This window comes from Seriola dumerili, unplaced genomic scaffold, assembly GCF_002260705.1.
Source record: "Seriola dumerili isolate Sdu_G_001 unplaced genomic scaffold, Sdu_1.0 BDQW01000003.1, whole genome shotgun sequence".
NCBI classification, from domain to species: Eukaryota; Metazoa; Chordata; class Actinopteri; order Carangiformes; family Carangidae; genus Seriola; species Seriola dumerili.
In genome coordinates this window covers 16,022,996-16,036,250 of record NW_019174258.1, presented here as the reverse complement: position 1 = coordinate 16,036,250, position 13,255 = coordinate 16,022,996, and the positions used below count along the sequence as shown (strand labels likewise).

The following is a 13,255-nucleotide window of genomic DNA, read 5'->3' as shown; positions in this document are numbered from 1 at the left end:
GTTTGTATTAAAGAATCAACTGCAACACAAGTTTCATTCATTTCAATAGTGAGATACCTTTCTTTTATTTTTTAAAATGTTTTGTGTGTCTGGCTTTGTTTTCCAGTCCTCCTGGGTGTGGATGATGTTCTGCTTTTTCACAGCTGCTCTTTGTTGCTCTTCCTTCCACTTTAAAATACTCCTATGGTGTTCTACTGGATTCAAGTCAGGGGACATACCTGGCAGGTCAGGTCAGTTTCTACTTTTTTCTTCTTTAAAAGATTTGATTTTTGCAGTGAGTATGGGATGATTGTAGAGTTGGAAAATTCCTCTCCTGTCTGGGAATCTTTTTTTTTCATTCGGTATTTGGGTCAAAGAACATGCATTCACAGTATCATCTATCAATATCATCTCCCCTACACATTTTGCACTAATGCAGCCCCCTATCAGTAACTCCAACCTCTGTGTTTCACAGTCGGCAGTATGCAGTCACTGGCCTGGTCCACTCCAAACATGCTGCACCCCGTCTGATCCAAACAAACTCATCTTTCATCTTGGTCTCATCTGACCAAAGAATATGTGACCAATATCATCAGGCTTCTTTCCAGGTCCTGTACAACACTTTGTGAAAAGATCTTGCAGTTTTGTAAGCAAATGGTTTTCTTCTAGGTGGCCGACGGCGGAGGCTGACTTAATGCAGTGTCCTTCACTCTGTCTGATCGGTTCCCACAGATAATCCTTGTACCAAGTCAGAAGCGCTTACAAACAGCGAATTGTGCTTGGTGTCACTTCTCGCCTTCTGTTTATTGGCCGTACGGACCTTCCTATTCCTCCTAACCACTGCTGTAGCTGTTTCAGCTCATGTTCAGCAGCCTACTGACTCTGTTCTCTCCTCTCCATCTTTATGAAGTCTCACAATATTACAAAAAATAATACAATTATTGTGTGATGACACACTTTTGAATAATTTAACATCTTAGTGATACTGCACAGGGATCCAATCACTTTTGTGTGTTGTATCTGGTTGAGGTTTAGGTTAAATGAACAGTTCAACATTTTGAGAGAGGTCCAGTGACCAGTGTCCAGAGTCTTGTCCTCACAGTCTTCTTGTCAGATTCAGTCTCATCGTGCTTGTACAGAGACCAAAACAAAACCTGTGCTCTCCATCTGTATCTGGTTAAAGTATCTGAGGTGCTGGGAGGAAGGATAAACTGTTGTCTGGTGGATGGGTCATATCATGTGTTGATCAAATGCTACAGTGACTTTTTAAGGGGTTATATCAAAAAGCTCAGAGCAATTTGCATCTTCAGCTCCTCCCTCAACCAGAACAAGAGCAGCTCTGGACAGTCTGTTAAAGGAACCCTTGATTGTAGGTTTTCTGAAGACCAGCTACTCGACTACCTCACCACACGTCCAGAGAAGCCATGTTAACCCTGCAGTCAGCTGTCCCAGCGCTGGCCCGACAAAGGTCGAAGTGGGCTGAACCAAAAAGATTATCTTACCTGCTTGAATGTGAATAGACAGATTAGGGTTTGAATGGTGAGGAGTTACTTAAAATGCTGCCAGTATATTTTTACATGCATAACTTTAACCCCCCCCCCCCCCCACACACACACATGCCATGGTCAACAGGTGTAGCAGGAGGGATTTCCAACACTATCCAACCATCCCATACTCGTTTCTATAAATGTCGCTTAACTCTTTCAACATGCACATACGTTATTTCAGCTTAGCCATGAAAAAGTAATCAGAGGGAATAAACATTACCTGCTCACTTCAATTCAGCTCTGGACCGGATCAATCACCAAATGTTAACATCATTCCTCTACTAAAGTCCTGATCACTGTTAACAACTAGGTGTTGGGGTTAGATGTAAAATAAACCATTCTTCTGTACGTGTGTGCTCAGTTTTCCCCTTCAAACCTGATTTTTACTGAGTATTTGTGTTTCCAGACTTCCAAGTGTCTCCAGAAAAGCCACCATGTTTTCCATCCAATGGAATGGGACCCAATGGGATCATATGAATGCACAGTAGTATCCTGGCACTAAAGTAGTTGTGTGTAAACACTGTAATGATACTGCAGAAAGAAAGAAACATGGAGAAAGAAACATGTTTCTTGTGTTTGTGTGATCATTCTCAAGGCTCTGAAGTACACCCTGTAAAACACATGCATCATTACCCAGAAAGCTATGTGAAGGTTTGTCCTCCACAACTTTGATTCTCCTGGCTCCTGCAGGGATAACCACGGCCTCGATGTAGCCTGACAGAAAGACAGAAACATGAGGTGAAAATACACTCAGAGTCATACACCGGTGGACATGGAGACAGGGATGGGCTGGTGACGTCTGTGTCTGTATCAGAGATGCTCTATCCACTACACCACCGAATTCACTCCCTCATCATATCAGATATATTCATATTTATATTTACATGTTCTAGGGTTTTTTTTTAGTTGTGGCTTTAAGTTTTTCCTTCAAAATGTCTATCCATTGGTTTCCATACATTTTCAACTCTTTGTAAATAAACCTAAAGACACAAACAAGTGAGGGTGTGATTGTATTTTAGTGATCTGAATCTAGTTTTCAATCTGTCTATTAAATCAAATTTCAATCAAGGTTTATATTTAAACATTAGTAACAAATGTTAAAATGACTAAAACTCAAATTCAGTTCAGTTGAGATCTGTAATTTCTGTATACTCAAAAGACAAAAACATCATTTTAGTGGCAGCTTAAATAATACTGAATGATACTGAAAATGAGATAAACAACAGAAGATACTAAATATTAATTTTAGATTAAATAAGTATCTGACACATGACAAGTTGTACAGTGGTGTTACAGAGTGTTGCTTCTTCAAAATCACAAAGGATCTTTGGTGGAAGACAGAGAGCACATTGATCAGACACCAGCCAAATTTGATTTTGGGCTTTTGGCATGTTACTTACAGAATTAATGTTCTTACAGCTTTAATTATTATTCTTTGCAACACCTAATAAAACCTGGAGACATTTGTCATGCAAATTAGGTTAGGAGACAGGCTGGGGGAAAGTCTGTCATGTCATAAATATTAAAAACAAAAGAAAAACACTGTTAAACTACAAAGTTAATGCAAAAGTATTTTTATGATTAAATATTGTAGAGAAATGATGGTGTTATAAGACCACCATCAAACACATAGACTACTGTTCATTACGGATTACAATATTCTACTTGCTAATTGTTGCATCTCTGTCACACAACCAGCCACCAGCCCTTCTCCACACACAGCATACTTCTGCTTTACTTGTTGGGCATTATTTCAACACAAAGCAGATCAGTCTGACAGCTATTATTCTATTATATTACCAATAACTGTGTCTACAGAGTGTTGGGGGTTAGCATATAAATACCAGATGATGTTACAGAAAGTCATAGAAGAGCACGCTCATTTTCAGTCTTATTTCTGCTACTTTGGCCATCATTCTCATTGGTTATGATAACATTTCCCTCAGCATCTTTACAGCTGAGGTTTGGGAGCAGACAGTCTCTGTTACACACAGCTCTGCATCTGTGGCAACACCACATCACAACAATGTTGTAGAGAAACAAATATAATCCAGCTGAAATACCTGTTAAAATACTCATACATAAGCGTATAACCACAAAAAGAAGCAAAACAGATCAAATCCGAACCAGGAAGCAGAACAGATCATCTGGATAATTTACTCAATGTTCACCTTCATCCTCACTTCCAATGCTGTGACACTTCACTTATACAGCGTTAAAGCTCCTCTCAGGACTGTGTGGTCAGTGTGTAGAGGCGGTTGATATCTGCTACACCTGTCACAGTGCAACAAACTCACACCTTCTACATTTGTATTAACATATTCAATTTGTTCACTCATAGAGTTTGACTCTGTCTAACTTTCACCTGGGCTCCTCTCATCCAGAACACCTGTGTGAGTGTGACTGTGCAGGGCCAGTAAAGTGCACTTATCTTCAAACCCGTTTAATCACACATACGGTTATCCCATGTACGTACGGTAAATGTGAGAAATGAAGCTGGTGAGTGAAATGCAAGAAGTCAAAAATGACCCACGTGAGTGTTTTCTATTTCATGGCCCTATCAGCAGAACAGCACTGTCTGATGGTACCCGCTACACCGGTCACAAATCACTGCTACAAAATGGTTAGGCTTAGAGAGCAGTTGGCTCCATTCACCAACAGTCATAATTCAGATGCCACTTGAGGTCTTTGTTAGTTAAATGCAAACACAGGCTGTTTTTAGACATTAGAGGACAGTTTTATAAAATAATACTGTACCTGATGGAAATGATGGCCAAAACTGAAAATATTCAGATTGTGAAAAAAAAAAAAAACTTTTAACTTTGGCTAAGATTGATAGTGTCCGAACAGAGCGGGTGGTTAAATTTAAAGTTTTCCAAAATACATTCTCATATTGGTTTGTGCTCCAGGAAAATATATACAGTACATACATTTAACTGGCAAGTGTGATTCGAATGAGCTGCTTTGTTTCCGGTACATAATAATGCCCAACATTATTTCACAGTACAGTGCTTCACAGTTTCAGACACCGATATGACTTCATACTTACCAACAACACACAGTTGGTACACAGCACACAGTTATACAGTAGGAGGACGCAGTTGCTTCTGACAGTGACTGACAGCCAGTTTTGGGTGACATCACACACAGACACACTGACAAGACAACAGCAAAAATGTTGTCACATGAACCCGAAGCCTGAAATGCAAATTCCTCGTAGTGCGTGAATGTGAGTACTGTCATTTCCCAGCAAGCATGAGCCTGCCACTATTCTGTCTTTATCACATGCCACGTCTCCATGTCTGTTTGTGAGCTAGCCTAGATATGCAAGTGGCTAGCCTAGCATTGCTAATGACCAGTAAAGTCGGTTTCGATTAAGCTGCCGAGGCAGGAATGTGAGTTACCGGGCTTGGTTAAATGAATTGCCTTGCTCGGCAATTGGGTAGCTTGCCATTTACCACCTCTGGCCCCAGTGACTAAATCAGTGGCCTCAACATAGACGTACACTCCTCTAATTTCTCAGTAGTCTGAATTTTGGCACTTTCCCTGTGCCATACATGACAGCATTTGGTTTCAGTGTTCAGTAAATCCATTTTATTTTTGTGTGTTTGATGTAACACAGTAGTGAGCTATGCTTAAGAATCCAGTTCTTGGATACAAAGGCAAATACCACTGTGGCTCCTAAAGACACGACATATACAAAAGCTCAAACATCAAGGAAATGCTCCCAAAATTGAAAACACAAATATCAAGAGGAATACAGCACCTATATCTGGTGTGTGGATTGAGATCTCATATGTCTATCTTATACCTATCAGGCTATAACATTGTCTTATCTCATTACTCATTATTTATTATCTGGAATCATGGATGAGGCAGCAAAAGATATAAATATAGGCCAATTAATACATAATTTTTAGGTGGGGCACACAAGTTCAGAACTGGCTAAATTCTGATTATTGTCAAAATATTTAAATAATGAATATATTCTGTTAGCGGTGCTTAAAGAGCACCTATTGTTGCCATTTTTAGTGTTCATCATTTCACTCTTGGTGTCGACTAAAATAGATTTACATGCTTTAATGTTCTGAAAAGACATTATTTTCATTTTTATATACATTTTATGCTGTACTCTCTTCACCCTCTGTCTGAAACGCTCTGTTAGAACTCAGGACTCTTTAAGGCCTCCCTCCCCCCTCTGAGGCCCAGTGTGCTGTGATTGGTCAGCTTGCCACAACTACCATGGCAAGATGTCTTGTGTAAACACGGTTGTGGCGGCTTTGGTACTGCCTTATCTTTTTGAGCAAGAGTCTGATCCTGAAGCAGAAAACAAGCGTACCCACTGTCAGGCAGCCGGAAGGAGGGAGAAATATGAGGAGCGCCTTGAATCAAGATGCTGTACAGTTTGCAAAGACTTCGGATGACAATATTCATAAAATGGAATACTTTTACTACAAACCCTTTTGATTTTTTATGTGTGGACACGTCCGGACCAAAACAATATAAATAATGAAGGAACAGACAGAGAAAACTCTTCACTATAAGTAGTTATGTGCTGTGCCTTGTGTGGGTGCATGGCTAGATTGCAGGGGGTGTCCAGCTTACAGGTGGGCTGCACCAAGAGACAAGAGAGTTCCTCCCTTTGGTGTAAACTTTGATTCTTGCGACTCTGTAGACCATTTACATGCACAAAAACCTATATAATGCACTAAATATGGGAAAACCCAGAAAAGCATAATAGGTCCCCTTTAAAGTCTAAGATCTGTGATCCTCTGTCAATGAGTTGGTCTGAGCAGGAAACACAGGTGAACAAAATCCACTGAAAACACTACAGGATAGTTCTGTCTGGACAGGAACATGTCATACTATTTCACAATGGCCACTGAACTGTGGGCCCTCGAGGGAAGTACAGTTAGTTTTGGATTTGGAGAGCATTTCCTTAGTGTTTGTGCTTTTGCTTCTGTGTATGTCTTGTTCTTAGTGGGCCACCAAAAAACTAATGCTGCAAAAACTGAGAATTCTGGACAGGTGGCCACAGTGTTGGAGAGTACATTTACCCAAGTAATAAAATTCCTCCCACTCTTTAATCTCTCATGGGCCCCCAACCTGTTTGGAAGTGCACTGCGGAATTACTGAATATTTTATTTAGACGCTATAATTCAACCTGGCATATTTCCCATTAATATGGCCACTGTGACTCTATGGGTCATACTATGCACTCGTCAAATCCATTGTAGAGATACAGGGAAATAAGGACTTCAGTGATATGATATCAATATATCAGAGCCCTAAAGCTTTCTGAATGAAGATGATTTTTACATGAATCATTTTAAACACTTGTCTGTGAGTCTGGTCCTAAGTAAACACAGAAAGTAGACAGATGGAATAACCATTAAGGAAAACTCCATAGGGATCTATATTTTGGTCAGTTTGCCGGTTGACCACCCTGCCATATTTTATGTACACCATAGTGTTTACATGTGAGGGTTTCACTGCAGTAAGGAAGCTATTTTCAGTGGATTGTCGCATGGACTTTTATGACAATAATCAAGTTTGCCATCATGGCCGTTCCAGGTGGCGTGTGTTTACTTTCATTCAGACTCAGAAAAACATTTATGTGGTAAAATCATGTTTATTTGGAAAGCTGTGGAAGATTTGCGCAGCTTGTTTTGTGCAAATCCTTGTTTCCCCAAATCTCTACAACAGAGATGCTGAGTGCAAAGATAGCAGGAGCCATAGAACCACAACGACCAGGTGCCTCATTTATAAAATAGTGTGTAGGATCCATACTAAGAGTGTACGTGAGCGTACACACTAAAAAGTTATCAGACATATAAAACTGTACACATTTTAGTGGGCCTCATAGGCTGCCTAAAACATAATATATAATATAAATAGTCAATATTAATATAACATTGATACACACTGTCCATGTGTTGCATGGAGGCATGTTACAAACAAAGTTTGAGGGCTTATGTCTGCAGCAGCTGTTAATGCAACAAACAGGACAATTTCCCAAATGAAACTAAGTGATCAGACATGGAGGTGGAGGCCTTGAATGCGTTGTTGAACACCAACTGACCAGCAGAGGCACAGACACACTGAAGCTCACCTCTTGGTATTTGTGTATCTACAGACTGTAGACACGTACATAGCTAAATACTTGCACAGTATTTAACTCTAAAATACATCATATAGAGTAGCATTTCTCCATTTGTCAGAGTTGATTATGGATGTAGGTGGTGTCTTGTGAGTGAAGTGGTCTAAGCCTCTTTCAGGCCCTATGTAACAGTTATAAATGAGGCTCCTGATCAATGGAAAATACAACAGGCTGAAATCTGCCAAATTTTCTTTTAAGTAAAACACTGAAATAATAATAATTTCCAACTCTTAAAATAAGACCCTTGTCATGTTTCTGTTTATAATAGATGCGGCAGTTACATTAATTGGTTGGTGACAGGTTCGACCAAAAGATATTTAATAAGCTAAAACTTTCTTGCTGAGAGTTTGTTGGAGTCGTTCTGCCCCCTAATGCTCAACAGTTGCTGAGTGCAGCTGCTCTACATCTAAGCAATTCCTGTCAATGTGCGTCTACCGCCTGTTTGTTTCCATATTCCTTTCATGGCGAGGAAAAAGAATTCATCCTCATGTGCAGATGTGGAATTTGCATTTCAAGACATTGTGTTCATGACACAAAATTTTGTGAGTCCAGGCTGAAACTGAACGTGTGCAGATCTTATCGTTTGGGCAACTTGTATCCACGATGAACAAACACACCACAAGCTCCTGAAAGCCAACCAGCTGTATCCATCAACCCTCCACCACCCTGCCCATCCACCTATGGTTAGCACACAGACTTGCCATGGGCTCACCTGGGTTTAAAAGCTGCACATTTGAAGCAAATGCCAAATGTGAAATGTATGACGTTTTATGCGGTACTGTAAATGTCAAAGTCCTAAGCTGGTAGCAGAACCAGATGTGTGCACTGGGTCTGGATTTAGGAGTGTAAAGGCAGGCATTTTATTGCAGACGACTGTCCCCCCCTCCCCCCCACCATTACTCTACCACTTGGCAGGAGTAGCAGGGAGAAGGAAACAGCTTGGATGAAAGGAATGCGTCCCTGGCATTCCTCATGGCTGGGTTATGGGGTAACGGGGTCAAACAGCTGGTTATGTAACTGTAACCAGACTACACCCCCAGGGGAGCCCACAGCTAACTGCTTCTCTCATCTACCTACAGTAAAACACTCCAGGCAGTGCAGGAAACACACACACACACAGTGCATGCATCTTACATGAGAAACACTTGGGGACAGCTCTGGGTTTAGCCATCACACAGGTAGATACCCTCTTACACTGCCTAGTGGTGACTGGAGGACAAGACAAGGAAGTTGAAGGGAGGTCACATGTCCTTTGGACCACACCAGCATGTGTGTGCAAATGTGCACACACACTAACAACCTTTCATTCCAGTTATCCCCTCCTCTGACTCAGATGTGTGATAGATAATCGCTGATTATTAATTCATTTATAACCCAAATAGCCGTTATCACAGTTGGCTACACACTATCAAGAATTACTGAGAGCAAAGAGGGTGATAATGAGGAGATTCTGGTTCTGTGTGATGCTGTATCCGGTCCAACCAGAAGCTGTAAATTGTCAAAGCCAAAAAAAAAAAAAAACTCCATAATGTATTTCACATTCAATTATGTCTTATGCAGAAGAAGAGTACATTTGCTCAGATACTGTGCTTCACTGCACCATGTCCTTTGATTGTAGTATAATTTATAATGCAGTGAACATGCGGGTTTATTCTAGAGGTTTTGGTTTCAAAGAGATGGGTTAGATATATGACAAACCTTACTCACAGACACAGTAATGCACTTACATTATACACATTTGATCAGACCAGGCCCCCGCTGAAGGATTCATGATCGTGTTAATTTACTGTTGGATATCTGAGCTATTTACACATTAGACAGAACAGGTGGGATGGAGAGCAGTACATATGAACCATAAGTACAAAAACAAGAATGTCTGCTGATCCCGAGGAGACACTGATACAACTGCTGCTGCTGCTTTTGCTATCAGTATACATAAGGTGCTACAGCCCACTAGACCACTATATTACACTACATGTGTAACCACTGACATAGACTGGAGTGCAGTGAGTCCAATAATGTCATATTCTATGCATTTTAAACCTCTGCTGTGGGTGGAATTCAAATGTCTGTGTTCTGAACACCTGATGTTAGTCTCAGATCAATATCCAACCAAGTGGATAAATACATCAAACTGAAATTAAATTGCTTCTTATTGTGTACCTTTATATAAACTACAACCCACTTTTACAACCAATGCAACAGACTACAAACGTAATGACAGTTGCTGCAGTATAAACCTGATGGGCTGGTATAGATGAAGGATAACACAGCAGGATGTCTGTGTTTGACTTCAGACAGAAACATCCACCATGTGACACCTTTAAATTTAACCATTTCATTTTAGGCCGAAAGAATTCTATGAAACATCAAATATTAAAATCAGAAAGTGAGTTTTGTCAGGGTGGAAACTACCGGGACATACATTCAAGTTCAGGTTCTTTTTTTGACAACCGATGTAGATCTGATCAAAAACATAATAAACCAAACAAACTGCATCACCTCAGCAGTGAATGGCAATGATCAGATACCTGATTTTTCTATAGAAAGCCAATATCAGCTACATACGTCAGCACAGAGCATATTGGTTGGATATGAAAACAGACGCACACTCACCCATTCCTTTGGTGTGGTTGAAGTCTCCTCTCACTATCTTACAGGAGCGGCCGTCTCCGTTACAAACACCACAGCGATCCTCTTTAGCCGAAGAGCCGATGACGCCATCGCAGCCAATTTTCTGAACACAAAAAAAAGATTTGAGAGCAACAGTAAAACAGAAGGCTGACCAGTTGCCTTTGTATTACAAACTGACGTGTGTGTGTGTGTGTGTGTGTGTGAGTTTGTATCACTGCAGGAATATATGACAGGACTCCCTCTAAACCTTTAGGTTAAGCAAAAATCTGCCTTTATTCATCTGATTTGGCCAAATGATACGCATCAGATTTTTGATCATCACACAAAGAGCACACCTTCATTAGAGCGACTAAAACACTTCTGGATAGTAAATTTCAGTCAACATTTACCAACATGTACGTTGAAATAACACTGATCATTTGTGTCACACACGTTAAGGTAGTTTGTTAAGGTTAAGGAAGGATGGTACCTTGGCTTACGTATTAAATGAGTCATGACATCCCCTCATGTTCTTTAATTCAGCATTGAATTTTTAAAATAATATTTAATCACAACCACCATTAATCCTGAATCTGATCCAAGAACTTTGAGCTGCTTAAACCAAACCTTCTCCATCATGCTTAAATATAGTATAGTCAATATAATATAAAGGTAGATGTTGTTGAGTCGTCATGTGTTGTTTGATTATAAAGCAGGTCTAGGTTCTATATTAATACTGAGAAAGTATAAAAGCCCCAGGCCACAGAGAAATGCACACAGCCTGTATTCAGAAACTGAGCCTTAAAACCAGCCGTCAGGACTTCTGGAACTTTGTGATGTCACAACAAAGCAGTCGCTGCCCTCAGCCATGCCAAAGTATCTGGTTGCATTACATTTCCAAGAAAACATAATTGCTCCAACAAACAAATGGTATATGAAGATCATGGGAGCTTGGAGACAATTACAATCATGAAAATGCATGTGCACATAAACACACTCACCGGGCACTTTATTAGGAACATAATACTAATGCTGGGTACAGCCTCAGTTCTTCATGTCATTGATTCCGCCAGATGTTGCAAACTTTCCTCTGGGACTCTGCTCCATGTCGACGTGATGATTGAGTCACATCATTTCTGTAGATCGGTCAGCTGCACATTCATGCTGCCGACCTCCTGATCTAGCACTTCCCAATGGTGTTCTACTGGATTCAGGGGACTGGGAAAGTCACTGAAGTTCACTGAACTCACTGTCATGTTCATGGATTCAGACGCTGACTCTACCATCTGCTGCCTCAGCACAAATCCAGATCCATCAGACCAGGTCTTCAGCTGTCCAGTGTTGGTGAGTCTGTGTCCACTGCAGCCTCGGGTTTCTGTTCTTGGTGACAGGAAGTGGAGCCTAACGTTGTCTTCTGCTGTTGTAGGTTGTACGTGTTGTTCACTCTGAAGCTTCTCTGCTCAGTACAGTTGTAAAGAGTGGTTAACTGAGTAGCCTTTCTATCAGCTCCAACTAGTCTGTCCATTCTCCTCTGACCTCTGACCTCTCTCGTCAACACAGAGCTGCTGCTCAATGGATGTTTTTTTGTTGTTGTTCCATTCTGAGTAAAAACTCTCGAGAATGTTGTGTATGAAAATCCAGGAGATCAGCAGTTTGCGAAAGACTCAGACCAGCGTCTGACACCAACAATCATGTTACAGTCAAAGTCACAGTTACATTTTTCTCCATTCTGATGTTTGATGTGAACATTAACATTAAGCTCCTAGGATTTTTTGCATTATGCATTGCACTCCTAACACATGACTGGCTGAATGGGTAATTACGTGATTAAAGTGCTCATTGAGTGAACATTCAAAGAGACGAAACATGCAAAGCACATATGCATGAACACATTAACATGCAGTGAGGAAATTGGTCACAAAAAAGGAGGCACATAAGAAAGTGGATGAATGACAATACAACTAAATAAATTATGATAAAATATATCAAAGCTTATAAAAAGACCATCTGAAAAAGCTCTTTAAGGAAATCAAATATTTTCAAAGGAGATTTACAAGCAAATGCAGCAGCAACTAACCTGAGATCTTACAGCAAGTCAATGCAAAGCTTCGGGGTTTGACTGCAAATGGGTTAAGGTTTCACTAATGTGCGAAATGTAAGACCATGCATGGTTTTATAAATGAACTTATAACTCTAAAAGCAGAGATGGCACCTGCAGCAGGAATGAATGTTTCATCCAGTTTCTTAGATGCATTTTGTAAATAATATAATGATACATTTCCCTTAAACCCCCTTACCCTAACTGTAACCATCATAACTAAATGCCTAACCCCAATCCCAACCATAACCTACACACAGTGCAAGAGAAAGTAATGCATGCCGCAGTTTGCTGAATCATAGGGCCATGTGGTCCTCGCCAGTTCCCTTAGACTTCCAGCCAGACAGTATATTTTCACAGCTACTCTGAATATATTCCTCTCCTCTTTTCCACCTTTTCTTCTCTCTCTCCTTCTCAGTGTTTTCATAGTTGGCCCAAGTTTCACATGCTAGGCTTAAAAAAAAAAAAAAAAAACCATCCATGCCACCTCCACCCTCGGTAACTTCAGTACGTGCCTCGTCTTTGTCTGCAGATCTCATTCTCCATCCCCCAACTCCCCCACCGCTTCCCCCTCTCAGGTGAAAGACAGAGCCAGTGCGCAGGTTGAATGCTTTAGCAGAGCCCGACAGATACATGACGAGGATGTTTGAAATTGACAAAGCAGGAGGGGAGCGGACCAGAGGAAAGACACGAGAGACAAGAAACCCGGTTCGATTCCTGACGGTTCGGCCGGGTTCTGGTGCTGAGCTTTGCAGGTGCATGGCGGGTTTGCAAAACTGGACACGTGAACAACTCAGAACAGAAGATGAAAAACGTTGGTCAAATGCTTAATAACATTTCTTTTCTCTGCATATAGGC

The 13,255-nt window shown here is 40.7% G+C and overlaps 1 protein-coding gene across 1 annotated transcript in view; it reads right to left on the bottom strand.

Moving 5' to 3' along the window:
• The window catches only part of adamts17 (ADAM metallopeptidase with thrombospondin type 1 motif 17), a 136,388-nt gene that overhangs the window by 19,637 nt on the left and 103,496 nt on the right, over positions 1-13,255 (bottom strand). The window contains exons 15-16 of the mRNA XM_022742136.1: positions 10,303-10,423; positions 2,160-2,240 (exon numbers count right to left, since the gene is read on the bottom strand). Of these exons, the coding sequence (XP_022597857.1) occupies positions 2,160-2,240; positions 10,303-10,423 (202 nt within the window). The remainder of the gene's footprint in view (positions 1-2,159; positions 2,241-10,302; positions 10,424-13,255) is intronic.